Source organism: Aquila chrysaetos, chromosome 4, assembly GCF_900496995.4.
Source record: "Aquila chrysaetos chrysaetos chromosome 4, bAquChr1.4, whole genome shotgun sequence".
Lineage (NCBI taxonomy): Eukaryota > Metazoa > Chordata > Aves > Accipitriformes > Accipitridae > Aquila > Aquila chrysaetos.
The window spans coordinates 19,622,928-19,644,019 of record NC_044007.1 but is presented as its reverse complement, the minus strand read 5'-3'; the positions used below and the strand labels follow the sequence as shown (position 1 = coordinate 19,644,019).

Sequence of the window (21,092 nt, the reverse complement as noted above, 5' to 3'; positions counted from 1 at the left end):
GCTTCCAAACTCACAGCTCAGCACCTAGACTACCACATAAGAGTACCTTTACAACCACATACGCACCACCCCGATAACATGAAAGAACAGCGCCTTTTTAACACAGTTCCCCGGAGTGACAAAGTCCAGGCTCAAACTCCCCCGGGGCCAGGCGGCTGCGGGAGGGAAAGAGGGCGGGAGAGAGCGAAGGCTGCTGGCGGGGGCGGGCCGCGGGGCAGCCCGGCGCGCCTCTGCTGCCTGCCGAGCGCTGTCCCCGCAGCGAGGCCGCGTCGCGTCGCGTCGCGTCGCGTCGCGTCGCCCCGGCCCGGCCCGCCGCCTTGGCGGCCGTTGGCTCGGCGGCCTTTGGCCCAACGGCCCAGGGCGGGAGCCGCGGGCAGAGGCGCGAGCGCCGGTTGGCGGGGCGAGGGGAAGAGGCGCGGCCGGAAGGGGCGGGCCCGTCTCCCGGGTGACAGGAGGCCGAGATGGCGGCGCGGGAGGCGGCGGCGCAGCAGCAGCGGCGGCGCGCGCCCGGCTTTGAATGAGGGGCGGCCGGCGAGGGCGGAGGCTGCGGGAGCGGCCGCCTCGGCCCCTGGCGCCCAGCGCCCCCTGGAGAGCCTTCCCCTTCGGGGCAGGTGAGCGGGGAGGGCCGCTTCTCTTCGCCGCCGGGTGCCCGCTTCCGCCTCGCCTCGCCTCGCCTCGCCGCGGCGCGGCTGGGCAGGGGGCCCGGCCTCGGCGCCTTCCCGCCGCGGGGCAGGCCCTCCCTCGCGGCTCTCCCTCAGTAAGGCCCCCGCCCCCTTCCCCTCTGTGCCGGGGACGCCCCGGCCCCGGGGCGGTGTGCCCGTCGCCCAGCGGCAGCCCTGCCCGGCCGTCCCCGGGAGCGCGAGGCCCGCGGCCGCCGACTGCCTCTGCCCGGCTGGTCCGGGCCCCTTCGGGAGCGGGGGGTTGGGGGGGGAGATCTCACGGGCTGGGAAGAACACGAAGTGACTGGCGAGTAGATAGACAGCGTTTGGGGACTGGGACGTTTGACGCTCTGTGGAGGAGGAGGAGCGGGGGGGGGGACGTCCTGTCAGAGCTGGTGGGGTTTAAGCTTTTTTTGGTCTTTCTAAGGACTCTCTGGGACCGCACTGCTTGGGGTTACACACTCTTTCTTTGGTCATGCTGACTGACAAGTTGCGTAAAAGTTAACGTGAAAGTTGCTTTGTATGCTTTTAAAGACTTAACCATCTCTAACAGGTTGCAGAAAACTTAAGTGCTACCATCTGGCTTTGGTGCTGTCTCTGATAACACTTGAGCCTGGGCTGTTCTGTAGAATGGTGGGGCACTGTTTCACGGTCATGAATTCACAATGTAAGTGCCTCAGTTGCACATCTAATGAAAAATAATACAGCTTGCTGCTTTATAGTCCTTCTGAACACTCTGGAAATACAGACGTGCCCTGTACAGATATCTGTAAGCTATCTTGCACAGCATGTCTTGTAGTGTATCTTGATTGTAAATAGCTGGTGCTTGTCAAGATAGCAGATGTTGCAAGATGATTTTGTGGTAGTAACAATGTGGGTGTGTTAATTTGTCGCCTCTGGCTTTCCATGTAGCTGCAGATAACCTAAGTCCAGGATGACTAATAAGGATTGGAACAGAACTGGGGTCTCTTGAACTCTGATTTTGTGTCTGAGAACTTCTCCAGTGTTGCGAAGTGAGTTATGTGAATTAGTGCATTATGTCAAAGACTTCCTGCAAATGTGAACAAAGTTGCAGTGTAGTATCATGGGATTGCGTGACTTCAATCTTTATGTTCTCTGTATGCTGGTTTTCAGAAGGCAGTAGCATATATATCTGGATAAGGAGTTGTCAAAGAATGACTGTGATTGGTCAGTGGATATAAGCTTTCTATTTTAACTATCGTTGCCTTGAAAAGTAGAACTTTTTCTAATTCAGAACAGCAAGCTTCAAAAGTTCACATTAACAAGATTGGAACTATATTCAATTTCCTGGAGAGGAAGGGGTGAGATGAGGTGGTATTACTATAGAAGTTTTATGGCTCTAGGAGTAGCATGTTTAAAAAAAAGTTGAAACTCCATATGTCATCTAAGTGTTTGGTGTCTAGGAATAACTTGGGAATCGCCAGCATGTACCAATTTTTACTGCCTTTAGTCAGAGAGGCAAACGTTCCTTCTTGAATTCTGATATCTTCTACAGCTCCTGATAGTCTTGAAATCTCTTCCTGGATTTGAGCATCTTGGATGACTTAGCTCACTCCCATAAACCATAGGCAGAGTAGTCTTCTCTCCCAGATACCTCACAACTGCCTAGTTAGGGTGCTTGCACTGCAAGTTGGAGCACTAGTATTGAAACTACAGTACCTATTACGGACATGCACCAACCACCTACCTATAGTTAGATAGAGGACATGCCTCCTAATCTTCCTTTTAGATTCTGCTCCTCACTCTAATGCCATAGTAGTGTGGCTTCAGGGTTCAGTCATGCTGCCATTTAATCTATCCATTTATCAAACTCAGTGGTAAAGACATTGACCTGGTAGGTTTTTTCCTTCTCCCTCAGTGTTCCCAATATTATGTTTCTATATAAAGCAATTAAAAAAACCCCAAACAAACAAAAAACAAACACAGAAGTCAACCAGGAAGAGGGGAGTGGAACCTCCTCATTAGGCTACAGAGTCGTGGTTGCTCTCTTTGAAGTGCAGAGATGCTGTTTGTGTCTTTCAGTACCTGACTGAATGCCATTTCTGAATCATTATGTTGCCTTTTTTAAAATACAGAATGTCCTTGTATATCTTATAATGTACATGATTTGGAAGAGGGTTTGTGTGCTTGAAAATAAACAGTTATTTTAGCTCTGTCTACTAATCTTCATAAGATTCCTTCTCCCTATAAGCCTACTTGGACATCTTCAGATTGATGTGGCCACTCTACTTTTGTAAAATTTCATACAGAATTAACTTTTAAGGAATCCTATCCTTGCCACTGAAACTTTGAGCTAATCATGTGGTACTTGCTAGGTTTTTAACAGCTGTTCTAGTGAAAACATACTGGTTCAGTGATGCTTTTGTGGAGTTTTGGTGCTGACACATGCAAGCGCTCAAGGCCTTGTTAGTCTTTTGTACTAGGAAATTGACTTCTCATTTTGCTTTAGGAAGGTGAGGCTTTTTTTGTGGCTACTTATGTAAATATGTAGTTGGCTGGAAACCTTTCAGTTTCAGACAAGTTATTCTTAGTCTTGATTCAGATGCCATCCTTTGGCTATTTAGCTAGCTGTGTTTAATATGAGTTAAAGTTACTGTTTCCAGAGTTCCTTCATTCCAGAGTTACAGATGAGCTCATGTGAAAGAAAATGTAATCAATTCACAAAGCACTGGTAATTCAAGGCAGAAATTCCATTTTGAAGATGGTGATATCTAAAGAAAAGTACACACTACAAATCAGTCAGCATTGTAGAGGAACAGAGGAGAGCAGGATAGGTGCTCTATGATTGTTTTGACACCTTTTTTCACTGACAGTAGGAGATGTGTTCACTAGGAGAAAACAAGTCTCTAAAGCAATTTTAGTGCCACAAAGTGACTTCATTTTAGAGTCAGCTCTGTCTTTTGAACTAGTGTTTAAGTGGTGTTTGTGTGTGCAATTAGGTATGAAAAGAGGAAGTGCTTCTACAGATGATGTGCCCATTGTACAGTGATGGCCAGTGAGAGTCTTGCTTATTGCACCATAGTTGACTAACTCAGGTGGGCTATGCGTGCTGCGGACAATGTGCTGGCTAGTGTTGGTGAAGTCAGAGGTGCCAGGAGTTCTAATGAGGCCACTGCTGCAAGCTGAAAGCAATGTAAAAATATTTAAGTTTGATAAACTTCTGAACTTTCCCTCCCTTCACTACCTTTCCCTTATGGATCCATAAAATGTTTTCGGGCATAAGTTGCCTCATTCTTCTGACTTGGCTGTAATGTGTTTAACATCTTGCTGCTGCCGTGCTTTAATCCTTTCTGTGCTCATCTTCCATGTGAGCAACTGCTGTGGCTTTTTTACCAATAGAAGGCAGTATGAGCTACACAAGTGAAACTCCAGCTAAATTTGGTGTCTGTTACAAAATTGTTGCATTGACTGCTAGAATTAAATTAATTGGGATTCATGTCCTGATTTATTTGCTTATTTATATCTGTTGTAATGGAACTTAAAAGTTCAGTTGACAGTAAGTTTGATAAATGTAATGCATTAGAAGAAGCAGTCTCAATAATGGGAAAAGGAAAGCTCCATCCCATTTTACAAATGGGAAGCTGAGGCATGAGGTGTGATATGCACAAGAGTGTATCAGCTGATGGACAACTCTTATCAGATTATCTGAATTCTAGTCCAGTATTTCACCTTTGCCTCTGTCTGTTAAGAAACGGTCTAAGATTCTTGCTGGAGCACTGCCACTTTGTATTGTGTCTCCGTGCCGTCCTGTATCAGTCGGCTGCTGAAATAATTGTAGTTCCTTTTGTGATTGATTGTCAAGGAAAAGCTTAAGAGAAGGAAGAAAGAAGGTTGTGGCCCTGCCATTTAGCATTACACAGTTCAGTATTTGTTCCCATTTATGAGATAAGGAAGATACATGGCTCTGCTTCTTTCCAGTGTTTGAGAAAGGTGGACAAGAAAAGAATGAACACTTTGTTTCACTTAACAAGTTCAGTGTAATGGTATCAGGTGAATTAAGTTTGCAGTGAACTCAGGAAATATTAAGGTTCCATGTACATTTGTATTCATACAACTGCTTCAGAATATAAAATTATTTACCTTTGAGAAAATTAATTTAAAAAAAAAAACCCACCCAAACAAACACAAAAAACCCCTCCAAAGGCACCAAACAAAACTCAAAACCTTTAGCTAACCTTTAACTTTTCTTTTTGGGTAGTCCTGTCCTTACAGCAACAATGCAGATGCTTCAAGTGCTGTTCCAGACCCTGGGGAGAATGCTTGACTTGTTCTAATCTTGAGCCAATAATTGGTTCAAGATTCTGTTTTAAATTACTTTTATCATATTGCTAAAATTAATGCATATATACTGCTTCGTATCTTAATTAGCAGTACAAAAACTAGATACACTGATGAAAGTACTTTTAAAAAGTGGATGATTGCTAATATTACTATGGCTAGCTGATAGCACATTGTTGCCAAAACTGGTTGTGCATCTGACAATTTGTAGTGTATAGAGCTTAACTTTATTGGGATGACTACAATCAAAGCTCAGAGAAGAGGTGGGCAAAACAGTACTTACTGTCTCGAAGGGCCTAGTGCTGCCACAGTTGAAGTGAAATGCAGCTCTAACACAAATACGTTATGTGATTGTGTGTCTCATCATAAATCTGAAATCTCTGCTTGACACATAGAAAGTGGAGAGGGATGAGTTATCTGATTGTTATGGGGAATGACGATAGCTATTGAACCCTGCCAAATGGGCATACTGGTGTGATATTGGATGTGTAGTCACTCATGTATAGGAATGACCTAGGAAAAATGGATTAACTGCTGGTGGCTAACTGTTGTCAGCAGTGGACTTCACAAGCTTGCAAGCCAGACTTCTTGTGGATTCTGTTTTTTCAGTTGTTTAACTTTATATTGACAGGTCAATACAGTATACAATCTGATACATAAAAAAATGGAGATGAGTTGAAAAACTGGGGGTTTATATGTATATGTACACAACCATATACACATGTATGTATATATATATATATAACTGACACACTTGAATATTGTTTAGGTTTTAGTTTTGCACTGAGGTAGTAAATGGCCTAGTCCTTTGAACTTAGGCACAAATAATATAGAGTCTGCAGGGATTTTTGAGTAATGGTTGCTTACTAAAACAACCTTTTCAATCAATAGTTTGTTTTTTAATTTAGTATCTGTCTGGAGTGTCCACTGTGGCAGTTAGGTAGGCTAAACAGGGGAAAACAGCTTTACTCTTTCTAACATTGAGTACTTTTCTACTCCTTGCCTCCTGCCTGCCAAGCTGATAGAAGAGTGAATTCTGATAGAGAAGAGTGGAGTGAGCTGCTAAACAAGGCTTCTTTCAAAAAAGACATAACCTTTATTCTCATTTCAGCAGGTCACCTGCTCTTCATACCTCAAATCCAGGGTAGATGGCTTCTAGCTGCCTTTTCTAAAAGTAACAATTTCTTTCACCAATTCAGCGTTAGTTTGCAATAATTTCTGCCTTTAGAATAGAGAACTGTCCATCTCGTTACTATCCACCATTTTTTCACTAACTTCCACTGTTTCTGAATCCTTCAAATTCTTGGCTGATGCATTCTTCTGTCACCTAGATGTTGTCAAAACTGCTTATTCCAGAAGGTAAGGAAGTGCTTAAGCACAATATGGAGTTATAGACCTGTCTTTAAAACTAAAAGATAAATGTGTTGGACGGTGTCTGCTGTTCTTGCTTATTTGTGGGAAGTTTGACTTTTTCCTGTTCCTGTTAGATGAAGAGCCCATTTAATACTTACTGTTGCGGGTATTACCCACACAGAGAACCACAAGGTTCTCTACATTTTTAAGTATCCCATGAAATGAGATTAAGACAATGCTGGTGTTGAAGTAGAGGTGAAATGTGTCCTGTGAGGCCTTTCTCCTGAGCTACAGCTTGGTAGTGCGGTCTGTAATTTGGTGTGTATTTATTGACTTAAGCCTTCCATTTTACAGTAGAAGGGCCTGTTTATTTAATAGGACCCTGTATGACTTTTCAGTAGTAGAAATTCCTGATCTGGACTGTATGTGAAGCAATATTTCCAGTACTATATTACAGTGTTTAATACTAGTTATATTATCTAGGAAATGAGCACCAGTAAAAAATAAATCTAAGCTCCATGAAGCTCACAAATCCCATTATGTACTTTTTAATAAAATCCTCAGGGCAGTATTGGAGCAGCCTACCTAATGATCCACCTTCCTGACTCTTCCTAATTTAAAGCCTGGAATATAAAAAGTGATTTAAATGCCATAGCATATTTGAAATCAAGCTGTCCTTCCATGGAATACTCATGGCCTGAGGAAAATGTCACAGGGCTGCCTTCTCTTCTCACCAGAAGGTATGTTAAACTTGCAACAGAAAATGTTGTTAGAGGTGTAGATGTATGTAATGAAAAGCTATTTCTGAAGCCTAACCTCTTATTCTTTACTCTGAAATGTTCACCTGTAGAAGAGAGAAAAGGGATCCTTGAATTACAGCAGATTATTCTGACTCAGTCTGTACCTATTTGAGGGGATCTGTTGGAATAATATGATATACCGAGTATAAATTCTCTGGGTTATCAAACTGACACTGAAAAATAGCTGCCAACATAAGTGGCTTCAGCCAAAGATGAATTTTTTCTTGGCTGGGTTTGCTAGCATGACCCAGTCTGGCATAGGAGTTTTGATAGATCTGGGGGTTAACTGGTGCTATAGTGTACACAGGATGAACAGAGTCTTTCTTTGCTGATGATTTTTCAGTGACACTGGTTCCAAAATAACCAATGTTCTTTCTCATCATACCTTTCCATCAAATTGGAAACTAAATTTAAATGACCAATTTTGGGTTTTGACTTGATGACTAAATTTATAATTTGAATGTGTAAGACTTGCTGAAGCAAATGTGAGCTTACTGATGATTATTCTGTTCTCCTTGCATTGCTAGTGTTCAGTGCCATTGTTAGTGTCTAAAACAGATCAGCTGTACAGTCACTGCAATTGGTTGCCTGCACTTCCCCTTTAAATGTATCTTTAACTGTGACTTTACGTATGATTCTGTGCTGTTTCTTTAAAGGCCATAAACATTGGGTACTTGTATTATTTCCATCAGTGAAATGTCCTGATAGTAGGCAGGTAGCATCTTTGCTCCAGGTACCTCCTCTCTTTTCTTGCATTAATATAGCTTCACTGAATGCTCCTTGCTTATCAGCAAGTAAGGAAATTGACTTAAGAACTATGTAAATATGTATAATCCTCTACATCTAACTTTTTTTCTTTTGCAGGAAGGGTTTCTCACCATGGCCATAACACAGTTTCGACTCTTTAAAATCTGTACTTGCCTGGCAGCAGTGCTTTCTTTCATTAAAAAGTTAATATGCAGGTAAACATGTCTTTTTTTTTTTTTTTAATTTGGTTACCTTTTCTTTTTTAATTACAGGTTCTTGCACTTCTTTCCTACTCCCAGCACCCATCCACCACTTTTCCCAGTTCTGATTTTACTAATTGCAAAACAATCAAGACAGATAAAAACTAAGTCAAATTTATTGTTTAATCTGCATATTCCTTCGGCGTTCAAAAGTCTATGTAATGCAGTTGTGAGTGTATTTTGTGGTATGATAGCTCTAATGAGGAGTGTTTTCTAAACAGCTCTGACAGGGTTTTAAAATTGCCTTTTAAAACTATTCTGTGTCAAACTTTAAGAAAAATTGTTCTCTGTGTTTTCTAGCAGTACTTGGCAAGTGATGTTTTCTTTTTTTAAGAGATTCAGTTAATGGCAGCATCCACCCAGTCATCAGTCAGTAGGCTTTCATTATAAATGTAAGTGATTTTCAAGAAGTCACTGCTTTGTTAAGAAACAGTTGCCTGAGACTTCAGATTCTTCTGCCTGTTGAAGGTTCTTTCAGAAGTTTGGAGGACAGTGATTGAAGTTCAAGGGAACTGATTTTTTTTTTTTTTTTTTTAATGAACATGACATTTTTTTGCTTACTCTAAGTCATATGTAGTGTTCTTTTGAATTGTAGACCCATGAACACAGCAGTGTAGTACCTAGAAGCATTCCAAAAACCCTGAAGAGTTACAGTTGTATAATAGTAGAGTTCAGTAGTACAGTAGCAGAGTACCTGAGGTAGATCTTTGTGGCACTGTGCTGTCATGTGAACTACTGTTACTTCTTGCCACTCTTGCAGATGTGTATGATCACTGGCAAAGTAGTAGTCAGTTTAAAGCATATGCAGAATATGTGGTAGACACAAAATAACTGTTTATTTCTTCTTCACCTTATTCCAAGCATAAGAGGAAGCTCTCAGCTCGTTGGTAAATTCACTACAGATCTAGTGAAGCTTTAAAAAGATACATTCTAATGCTGCATACAGCAGTATAGATGTCAACCTTAGTTCTGCGATTTGAATTCCAAATTAAATTAAGAGTACTTGCTGTTCAAGTTCTAAAGGAAGTCAAAACACTGAGTCGATGATAGCTTCTATATTATGTGGACACTTCATCTCTCTAAGTGTTAAGATAGCTTTTTATAAGCAGATAATGGTTTAGTAGGTGTAATGACAGTATTTTCCTCTGTTCTTCAACTTTTGAATGAACTAAATCCTCAAAATGAACAGCTGAGGAACTGCTTGGGAGTAAAAAGTAGGAGAACTTCTCTTTTGTGAATAACAATTATTTGAAAGAATGAAAATGTAAAATCTTTCACATAAGCAAGTCAGTGGATCAAATTAGTTCAGTCCATTAACTACAGATGTTTTTTAACGTCAGCTGCAAAGCATAGCTTGATAAATTTTGTTTTCCTGTAATGCACCCCTGCATATGAGTATGTCTGATAAACCAGCAAATGTGATTTAATTAAATGTGCATTTTAATTCAGTGGATCCGAGCTAGTACATATTTAGATTATATAGTTTACATTAGTTTTTCATTTAAACAAGTGCCTGTAGAGATCATGCATCTTTCTAGTTGGCGTAAAGCCTACATATGGTGCTAGTCCTCTTTTCAGTTAAAACTTTTTTTGATAAACAACAGCTTGCCTGAATCCACTGTTTCCAGGAAATAAAAGGTGTAAGTATAAAAAGAGATGAAACTTAGTTCTGCTTAAAATCTCTAGTTATCTCCAGCTGAGAAATCTGGATGCTGCTAATTAGTAAGGAGAAACAAAACCAAGAATTCTTGAGGCATTTGGCATTCAGAGCAGTGATCAATATCTGTCTAATGATGGTTGTGAAGCAACTCTTTGTATAAGCATCTTGTTGCCTTTATAGAAAAGGAAGTGGAGATACGTAGCCTTCCTCAGTGCTGTCCTGTGTAGCATATTCTTTCCCATGTATGACACTAGCTGTTTCTTCCCACCGTCACCCTTATCAGTGTAATCATTTTGGCTAGATGAATGTTTGTTATAAGCCACTTTTTGGAGTCTTCTAGATCATATAAATAGGGAAATATATACAATTGCAGACGTGATGGCTTAGAATAGTATTAAAGATGTGTATGTTGTACAGGTCTGAAGGAGGATGTTTCCAAGCTTGGGTTTACTTCAGAGACATCAACTAAATCTAGTCGGCCAGAACCAGGCTGTGTTTGAGGGAACAGTGTTTTCACCTTCCTTTACCCCTAAACTGTGTTGCTTTTCAGCTTAAAGGAACAGTTTCTAAAGGGGCTCGAGTTAATTATATAAAGCTTGAAAATCTGATGATAGCACCTGATCTTTCCTAAGGAAGAATCTATTTGGCTTAAAGCAGGAAAAATGTATCTAATCACTCACCAGCATGCAGCGGAGGTGGTATTACAAGCAATTTGGCTATTACGAGTTGATGGTAAAATGTCCTATAATAGTAAAACTAATGGATACGAACTCCAAATTTTAGTTTCCCAGTTTTATTCTCATCAGTACTAATAAATGAAACTTAACTTTTCCAAGCTGCATAAGGTCAATTACATGACTGTCTTGCTATAGGAGCTTACACTCCTTGGGGAGAACATGAGTATGAGCCTGAATTTCATTTTCTTGTGTTGTAAGGCTAAGAATATTTTAATTATTATTGTGATCTTTGAACGCTGTCATTAAGTAAATATCTAGGTGGTTTATTTGCAATGCATTAGTGTTTGTTTTCAATTGAAATTTTTTGATATAGTTATTGAAATGCTTTGAAACAATGTTCTTTAAGTAGAAACGTGTATTGAACAGAAGCTGTTGACTTGCATAGCCGTGTACTACTTCTGTTTAGATTCTGAAGGAAAAAATGCTTTAGACGGGCTTTCAAATAAAGCAGCTCAGAAGGTGATTTGTTAGACACAGCTTAACATCCAAGACAAGTAGAAAGATTTCTCAGTTTACGGTAGAAGTGGTTATCTTTGAACAAATGTAGATCGATAGTGTTTGCTTCTTAAACACTGACAATCTAAAAATTATAACCTACTGTATGCAAATAACTGAGTTCATTTGTCCATTTTCATATTACTTAAACTTGCTTCTCCTCTATTTCTCCACTGCAGTTTGAAAAGTAAATTGCACTTTGAAATTCTTGTGAACACTGCTTTAAATTCATGATGAAATTCCTTTGTTTAGTAGACTTTTACTGGCAGTAGTTAATACTAAGGTAGTTTAAGCACTTAATGTTTTAGCCATGACTATTTTCAGTAGTGCTGTTCTCAGACTTCCTTTTTGTTTTTTTTAAACTTAGTGCTCATGTTTTCAGAGCTTGGAGGAATCCTACATTTTTCTTTCAGGTCTGGAAGAGGGCGAAAGTTAAGTGGAGACCAAATAACTTTGCCAACCACAGTGGATTATTCATCTGTTCCTAAACAGGTAATTGCTTAAGTGGTAGGTGACTTAATAGATAATCACTTAACAGAGTGATTACATCAGTCCTACAATAAGATTGGTATATATCTTAGAAAGAGAAAATATTATTATGTATGCTATATAATATTAAGTATATATCTTAGCAAGGTATAAAAAGTCAAGTTTTTACTTGCAGATAATATTAACTTGTACCATATATTTCTATTCAGCCTGAAGTAGAAGACTGGTCTTCATGGGATGAAGATGCACCCACCAGTGTGAAGATTGAAGGTGGCAATGGTAATGTGGCTGCTCAGCAAAATCCTTTGGAACAAATGGAACCTGATTATTTCAAAGATATGACACCAACTATAAGAAAAACTCAAAAAGTAAGTATTGCACTTTCAACTATACTTAGGGAGAGTTTTACTTGCTTTAAAATAGGCTATAAGTAAATTGCCAACTTATAGAAGGTGCTGCTGGTAAAATTAAGCTGTTTTGTTGAAATGAGAATAGGTGCTGATGTGTAGTCTAATATGTCCTATTAAAAATACTGACTCTTTGAAATCTTAACAAATGTGATGCTAGTTCATGTTTACATCTTTAGTCTTAATGTACTGGAAACTTACTAATAATTTCATAGTCTGAAGGCTCTGGGAAGTATAATGTGAGAACCCTCAAGTCACTTTAATTCTGAAAATGGAACCACTGCACTAAGATATCTGTGCTCATACCATTCCGTTATTTGAATGGAGACATTCCATGTCCTGCTCTGCTGAAGTTTGAGGTAGCAGCACTGCTGTTTCAGAAAACAATGGTTACTTGTTTCACCAAGTTATATTGGGGAGGCTGGAATTAGGGAGTTGATATTTCAAAATGGCTCGCTCTTCAAATATCCATTTTTATTATGGAGACAAGACAGAAGGGTGTATCCACAAGAGCATCAACACCGTAAATAAATGCTGATTAAACTTCTGGTAATTGCAAGTTTTGTTTCTATGTGGAAATCTTCCAGCTGGGTATTTACAGGGCTTTGAGTCAATTGGAAAACCTTTTTCACAACAAAGGCAGTCAAGTACTGGAACAGGTTACCAGAGAGGCTGTGCAGTCTTCATCTCTGGAAGTTTTTAAGACCCAAGTGGATAAGCACTGAGTACCTTCATCAGCCTCAGAGCTGACAATGGTTTGAGGAGGAGGCTGGATTACAGACCTCCCAAGGCCCCTTCCAATCTGAATCTTCCTGTGGTCCTGTGAACTGGAGATGTTACTGGGGTCAGCTTTCTATACATTCAGGATCTGCAGTATTCTGTGAACTAAATTCTTCTAAGGATTTTGATCTCCCAAAATCTGGGGCAAAGGAGGACTGAGGAGAGGTAGATTTCTCCTTTGTATCTAATGACATTTTTTGCCTAATGGAATGAACTTCAGGCTTAGGACAAAACTCAAGAAGAGTCCATGCTGTTTGAATACTGTATACTGGGTTTAGTTTAAGTGTATCTCTAGGGATGACTGCAGGCACCATAAAGAACATTCCTGCTAGCTTGGCCTTGTTACCACACTTATATATGAATTTGTGTTTTTATTTCCACTGAATTGGGACTCAATATAAACCCCAAGATCTGAGGTGGAATCTACTCATGTTACCCCTCATATCTACAATGTCTGGAAATAGAACTTCAGTCAAATAATAGAGTCTGCCATTGCTAAATAAGATGGTCTAGTCCTGTTTGCTTTCTTGCATTGGTACTAGCATTTGTACAGGCAGTGGAACTGTGAATCTACCTCTTCTGAAAACAGCAGAGACTTAAAAGTAGGGTAAATGAAGTAAGTAAGTTTGTATCTTGAGGTCAAAACAAGTAAGGGATACATGATCTTAGCAAGCATGTTAAATTTGCTAATAAGACTTTTAGGAGAAGCATTAGTGCATGTTTTTCAGCCAGATCAGTACAGAGCTTTACCAGTTGATGTGATAGTGAATTACATTGCAACTGTTGAAACTTAAATTGTCTGCACAGATATGCTATTGAAGTAGCTAAGAGAGCTTATGTTCCAAAGCAGTGTAGCTGTGCAGACAGCACTGTCCTCAAGAGTAGTATCTTACAGTGACTTATCATGGAAGCAGGATTTCTCCAAGGAATATGTCATGTAATTGGTAGCTTATATGAGTACTGGGAGATGTGGGTATTTGATCAGTAATTCTTTGTGCCCTTTCTCTGTCTTGATATAGTCGTAGGTTTCCATGTGACTTAAGAAAAAGCTAGTGGGGGGAAGAGGGAGTTCTTGTGTCTTTTGCATTTAGTTTCTCTCACTTACCAGTTCATTTGGCTGTACAGCTTCCAGAACCTGTGCGGTGTTCTGTAGCTGTACCTTCACAGGAACAGAGTTATATGATCACCAAGGCATCTGTGCGGTGCTTTGACTTACCACTTTTTGTTCCTTTTTTTGAATATTTTCAGATAGTTATTAAAAAACGAGAGCCTCTAAATTTTGGGATTCCAGAGGGAAACACAGGATTCTCTAGCAGATTAGCAGCTACACAAGATATTCCTTTTATTCACCAGTCTGTGAGTATGCTCTAAGCGTTGATCTTATATTTGACAGTTAAATGACTGTTCTGTAGGAGAAGGAATAGTCTGCCTAAGGTCTGTGTTGTGGGAGCAAGAGGAATAGCTGTGGAATAATGTAAATTGTTTTAAAATTGAGTATTTGGTTCAAAGCAATGAAGTAGTTAATCTAATTTTAACTAATTTATTTTACTGAGAAACTTAACAGATCAGTGATAAAAAGGTAAGAAGTTTCCAAACACTTTTATACTTGCAAATCTTCTAAAGCAATGGACTATACTTTTTTTTTTTTTTAAAGCCTCTGGGTTACCTTTGCTCTCCTAATTTTTTGCTCTTTACCCTTTGAAAAAATAGTCTAGTTACCTAACAGGCTGGCTGTTCAGAGGGAGGTGGTCTCCCTCACTTCCCCTTTGCCTTCGTTAACAGTGCTTCTGCTTTTATTAACATAGTGCACAAAAAGGTCTAGGCAGAAAGCAGTACAGAATGGTCATACCACTTCCTTAGACTGTCCATAATTAAATTAATTCAGGAAAGGCCTTCTAGTGAGTAAAAGCAGCACTCAAGTGATATTGGACACCCAAACATGTGGATGTACATGTTGGTTTGTCCATGCAACTTCCAGAAATCTTTTACAGTATCTGCTCATTTCATCTGCTCAACTTGTCTTCTCCTTCCTAAAAATGTACTCCAGTACTTCCTTCCTTCCTTTGTTACCCGCAAATAGAATCAAAAAAACCCTCCAACAATTAACTGGAAAAAGTCAGTATTAGAGCAGAGGAAAACTCATAGACAATAAGCTGAGAAGTACTGTCATATCTCAAATATTTCTGGAAGTCTGAAGCATCAAGGTTAAAAATAAGCATTTTATCTAATTTTTCCATGTGCTTAGAGCTTCTCTTCTTTTGTTTCAGCCTGAACTGGGAGACTTGGATACTTGGCAAGAAAATACTAATGCCTGGGAAGAAGAGGAAGATGCTGCCTGGCAGGCAGAAGAAGTTCTTAGGTAACTGAAAATAATGTAACACCATGTAAACTTTTTACATGTAAAAGAATCAAATGTAGGTTTGTTTGTTGTAACACCTTTCTGATAAGTGCTAAGAATTGTTAATTCTTAAGACAAATGATTTTTATGCATCTGATCTCTGTGTAACTGGTACTTGGCAGAATACATTCTGGATCTAATCAATTTAATAGATGAGATAGCAGGGGAAATCTGACAACCACTGGAACATTGGAACAGCACAGTACCACACACACACACTTCCCACCTCCCCAACCCCCCAAAAAACTAGCATGCCCCAAGCCCAACAATTTATTATGTACAAATAACATGTTTCAGCTTAAGTAAAATACTGCTGGATGTCCTTATGAAAAGGATCATAACCATGTGCTGTAAAGTAAACAATAGTTCAGGATAGAAGGTGAAGTAGTAAGTATGTTCTTGGAATTGCTGTAGGAGCTATGCTTTTCTAGCTAACTTAACTAGCTGGTAAGGCTTGAATGTAAAATCAGTGTCTTGCACGAAGCTAGCGTGACTACTTCATCTGTTCCATCTGTGTTCTTTTTTTTTCCTTTTAAGAATACGCGGAAGGAGTATGAAGGGTAAAGAGATGCAGACTGAGTTTAAGTTAATCACATGCAATGATTTGAATTGGCAGTGACTTCTGTTAACCGGTTTCACTTCAAGGTTTTATCAAACTTTAATTGCTTCCTATGTCATCAGATAACCTGCCTTAGATGGCTCCAGCTTCCTAAACTGCTCTCATTCCACCCACAAAATCACAAATACATGGCTTCAGTGGGACAACGGTGATAATATGAAGTAAGGACATGATATATTAAAAAATCATTCTAGAACGGTGAATCTTTAAAGGAAAAAAGGTATTTTTTAAAAAGAGGATTCTAGTCAACTATTTTTATTGTAGTATTTGGGAAAATACACTTTTTTCAACCAGTAGAATAAGAAGAGGGAAGTCACCAGCACACTTTTGATGCATTAATGATAGATAATAAATTCAGCCAATTCTAATTCTGTAACCTTTGTTTTATTCATGGCATACCAAATTACAATGTTTCTCTGTAATTGAGGAAAGTGCTGGATGATTTTCAGCAAGATTGATAGGAAATACCTTTTGGGTTTACAGTTTCTCTTGCAGCACATCTGTGGTGTAATTAACATCTGACATTTAACATAAAACTTAAGTATAGTACTTGACAGGCCTGGCTCTGTTTTCAACAGACTAGTAAGGAAGTGATCTGGAGTCTCTTCTTAATGCTAGAAGACTGCATCTTGGTCTACAAAATGATCTGAAGTTTTCAGACAGCTAAATGGGGGACAAAGTCCCCCTCACCCTTCAGAGTGTTAATGCTGACTGTATTCCAGCAGTGCCTATTGAGAATTAAATGAGTGTGCAGAAAAAGTAAGGATCTCCCTTAGTTAGCTGTGTCTGGGTACCTGTTGGTCCTCAGTTACTATTCAGAAGTATCTTAGATGGGAATAATATTTGTGTAGTGATGGAGTGCTGATCATGCAAAAATGGGCTGTGGCCTGCTAAATAGCAGAGAAGACTGTATCCTGTAGCCTATCTGGTGACTTAATGTGTATACGTAACAGTTGAAATAAGCATGTATAGTAAGCCAAATGCTTCCTGGAATTGAAATTGAAGCATGCTGAAAGGCAGTGCTGAGGAGTAGGGTACTAGTGCCTGAAAAGTTCCTGTAGTCTGGCTTGGTTTTTTTTTTTGTTTTTTTTTTTTTTTCCCACTCCCCAGTAAGTTCTGGGCTGGGATGTGAGGAAATTTTCTAGTCAGTGATGAATCAGCATAGTGGATGATAAACTGGATTTTCAGTTAATTGAAGTTAGTTAGAACTTGGTTTCTTCTGCAAATTGTCGATACTCTTCTGCACCTTTAGACTTTCTAATACTAGTGAAGTTTTTTTTTTTTCCCCAGTGGGAACAGTTAAGATAAATGCTGGTGCATTTTTAGTTGTGTTGAAGTAAAAGACCAAATGTTATGAAATCATTCTTATTACAGTTATTCAGAAGGTATACAGTAACTAAAACCATACTGGAATAAGAAAGTCTGCTAACAGTGTTCTGATTATAGTTTGTGTTTTGCTAACCAATGAGGGAAGTTTAGGGTTTTTTGGACATAACTTGTGTTAGGAACACAAAGCAAGGTTGACATTAGGAATGAATACTTTCCTGGTTTAAACAACTTACATCATTCCATCCAAAGTGCTGAACTCCTTGCTTTGGAACCCAGAAAAAGTGAGTCAGATATGGCTGCAGTTCATCATAGGCTCTTCCTTTATTGAGAGATGAAACCTTTCTGAGCCTGAAAGGTAGTAACTTTATGTTGAAAACACGCAGGAATTTTGGAATAGAGATCAATGTTTTGAATAATGACCAAGTAAAAGAGCAGTGGAAAGGTAATCACTTTGTGGTAAGCTGCTTGTTTGTGTTTTTTGGTGACTTCAGTGCCTCTATCTGAGGTGATGTGAAGGTCTCTTCTCATTTGGGCATAACTGAAGTCTAATAAAATTACTCAACCAGTAGAGGGCATGGAAACCATTTTTCCATGCAGAGGAGTTCTGTGTCCTGCACTTTATGGGGGGGGGGAAGAAACATGATCTGCTATGACTTTCCTCACTTGAGAATTGCAAATGTATAGCGGCATTGCTTAACACCTCATGTGGCTTTTTGGAGCTCACTGTCTCTACATGCTGGCTGGTGTACATATAGTTTCTTCCCTTCTGCATCTGTTCTGAGGTGTGGGAAATGTAAGAAAATCTGCTACTGTAAAGTGGCAAATATTATTACTCTGCATATGCTAGACTGACAACACTGTCAACTGTCCGGCTTTCTGGTGGAATGTAGAATAGCGGGGCATGATCTCAAAAAAACCTTTGGGCTTCCATTAACTTGGGAAGGTAGATCCTGATGTGAATGACTAATTTCATTCTTCCATGACAGATGGCAGAGGAACTTAACAGAGTATAGGAAAACTTCTAGCCATTAATAATCAGTCAAGGCAAATAAGTGCAGTCCCTCTCCTGTCCAATACAAAGATAATATGTAGTCTTTGTACCTCAAATATTTCTAGGTTTTGTGTGCCCAGTTTGTCCATAGTTGGAATCTACCAGAGAAGGTTGCTTCAGGTGATGGCAGTTTTTAAATCTGTATGTTTTACACAGTTAAGTGGATGTGCCCAGGTAATTTAGATACATTGAAAGCTAACTCCTTACTGCCTTGTCAATTAGAATTCTTTATTCTGTTTTAATAAACAATTCTTTATTCTTACTAAATCTGTGTTAAATTTCACCTTTTCAAGTTAATGAAGCTTCATTTTTATTTTTTAAGTCCTCTTGAAAGCAATTTAGCAATTTTTTTCATATCTAATAAGCTGAATCCAAAGCAGGAGTGACCTCCTTATGCCATTCTATTACTACTTAGGCAGTACAGGAAAGAGCTGCAACGTGGAGTATGGATCCAGTTGTTGCCCCACGCCACTCAGTGATGTGTTCTAGCTGAAGTACGGGAATAAAATGAGTGTATTTTTGTGTTGGTTTTTTTTTTCCTTTGCTCTAGTCAGCTATGTATTTGTTGAAAATGGAAACTACAGTAGACACATTCTTTGAGCTAGCAGATAGTGATGTCTGGGGTTTTATAGCAATGATAAGAAATAATGCTAAAAAGATACACAACTGAAGACTTTTGAATTATTTTTTTTATTTCCTTAAAGGCTATTGGTTATATTTGTACTGAACAATAGAGTACAACACAGATCCTGAACATGTGAAAGGGAGTATTAGAAGTTACCTCATCTGATCATGAGGAAAATGTTTGTAGTACTTGCATTACAAAGAGGATAACTACTGATGCCTCTGCTGAGTGAAAGGGAGGACACAAGTCAGTGTTCTAGACAAGTTGAACTGTTTTGGTCTGAATTTGGAAAGATGGGTAATCTTGCTACTCAAAGCATTAGATAGTTTTGGGGGTTTTTTCCTTCTTTTTTTTTTTTTTTCCTAAATAGCTCTAGGCCTTATAACTGTCGTACACTCTCACTGATTCACTTACTCTGAATCTTTGAGAATTGAGTGGCTTTTAGATTGTAAAATGATTGAACAAATATTACTGCCTAAGACGAGATTGATCTGAAATAAGGACTTCAGCACAATAAAAGAATAACTGTTCTGAGCCTAACTACAGTAGACCGAAGCTCTGGTTTTATTAGTTACAATAATGCATTTATTGACAGGAACTTAAGGTATGACTGTGCTGAAAATTGGATTCCTGTTATTTAGAAATTCATGTTTTCTTTAATTACAGACAACAGAAGATAGCAGAAAGGGAAAAAAGAGCAGCAGAACAACAACGAAAGAAAATGGAGAAAGAGGCCCAAAGGCTAATGAAAAAGGAACAAAACAAAATTGGTGTAAAACTGTCCTAACAGAAACCAGGCATCAGCGGCAGTGCCAGTGAAAAAGAATTTCAGCTCTACAACATACATATTGGTATTGATTTAAGTATTTCTAGGACTTCAACACACTGCTTGGTTTCAATGCATTCTTCAGGTCATCTTGGAAGCCAGGATTTTCCCAAAATATCTTGAACTACTAGTAGGTGGTTCTTAAAGGAGAAAAAACCCACAGAAAATCATGCCTTGACGGAATGATATTTCCTGCAATAGTTCTATTCCAGCACCCTTCTTTGCAGCAAAAGTGATTGAGCAAGGTTGTTGATTGAAAGACAGTCGTCATGAACAGCTCAAGCCTAAAGAAAAGAATGTAAATATTCAGTGGTGGGAAATCTACTGTATTGTCTGTGCTTACCTGAAATATGTAATTAAACAGTTTTAAAGAACCCTTTGCTTCCCGCCTGGTAAAGAATGTCTGCTTTTGCCTTTTTATAAAAGTATTTATAAATACTCAAGAGTTTTCCATGAGAGATCATATTGACCTGTGGAGAAGAAAATGACTTGTTATGGATGACCTGCAGCTCTAAATGTACTCCTGGTAGAGTACGCTATGGTAGAGCACATGTTACAGCTGAACACTAAAGTGGACTTCTTGTCACTGTGTCACTTGCAGCTTCCTGTGCTACCATGCCCATTTACATGCAACATTGCAGTAGCTACCAGCAGTGGCATCACTGCACAACAGCAGTGCACACTGCTCCTTTCTTATGAAGGCTGATGTTGTGAATGTAGGGGAGCGATTTAATCACTTACTTGTATTGGTAAATTTGTATTTCTAGCAGAAATTCTTTTACTTCCTACAGTTAGGAAAAAAAAAATCCTCATACCTTATTCTTGTTGCATAGGTAGTATAATTGAGGAGGAAAAAAAGTGTCTTCCTGTTTATAAAGCTAATGTGAAAATTCTCAGTTCAGTTAACAGCATTTCTCAAATTCCATTTTTTTGTACACTTACTGTATGTATTTACACTGGAATTCCCCTGGTAAAGTGTGCATGGTAATTAGGCTGTAGAAGACAACAGTGCTTTAATGAAGAAGAAAAGTTTAATGTCTGTTAGAAGGAAAGGTGTACGGCAGGAGGGGAGTCTGTGTCATTCTTATGTCCAGCTCAGAGCTTCAGTGGATGCCTTCTCCATCTTCTGCTGTGTGGATGCTATTATCCCTGAATTCATGGGTTGTATGGATTTCTTACCTTGTGACAGATGAGTGAAGACAGAAGAAGACAGAAGAAATTCTGTGCCTGAGACTTGTTCGCTGTGCATACAGGGAACAGTGAAGTTGTAAAAGAATGGGGGGGGAGGGGGCACTATCTGACTAGATCATGCCTGCCTAGAAAAATAGGATTTTTAACTAAGTTGTAGTAGGTTCTGACACAAGTTTTGCTTAAAAGATAAGTCATTGAGCAAGAATTACCTTTAATGGCCTTAGTCACAGAGAAGAGTTTTTAAAAATGTTTAGTATGCTTGTCATGTTGCTTAAAATCTTGGAACAAGTCAACTGATTTGACAGCAATTTTCAGATATGAAAGAAGTCCTTGAGAAATGTTAAATTTTAAAATACATTTTAGAAGG

At 39.2% G+C, this 21,092-nt stretch overlaps 1 protein-coding gene across 2 annotated transcripts; it reads left to right on the top strand.

Moving 5' to 3' along the window:
* Positions 1-422: 422 nt before the first annotated feature.
* Positions 423-19,908, top strand: EBAG9 (estrogen receptor binding site associated antigen 9). Of its 2 annotated transcripts, XM_030012309.2 has the most exons (8): positions 432-611; positions 6,876-7,051; positions 7,976-8,073; positions 11,424-11,502; positions 11,709-11,867; positions 13,935-14,042; positions 14,954-15,045; positions 19,375-19,908. In XM_030012309.2, exons 3-8 carry the CDS (start codon positions 7,991-7,993, stop codon positions 19,493-19,495), a joined length of 642 nt encoding a protein of 213 aa, XP_029868169.1. In that variant the 5' UTR covers positions 432-611; positions 6,876-7,051; positions 7,976-7,990; the 3' UTR covers positions 19,496-19,908. The 2 variants fall into 2 exon arrangements, with proteins under 2 accessions (XP_029868168.1, XP_029868169.1); XM_030012308.2 differs by lacking the exon at positions 6,876-7,051 and having other exon boundaries at positions 423-611.
* The last annotated feature ends 1,184 nt before the right edge of the window (positions 19,909-21,092 follow it).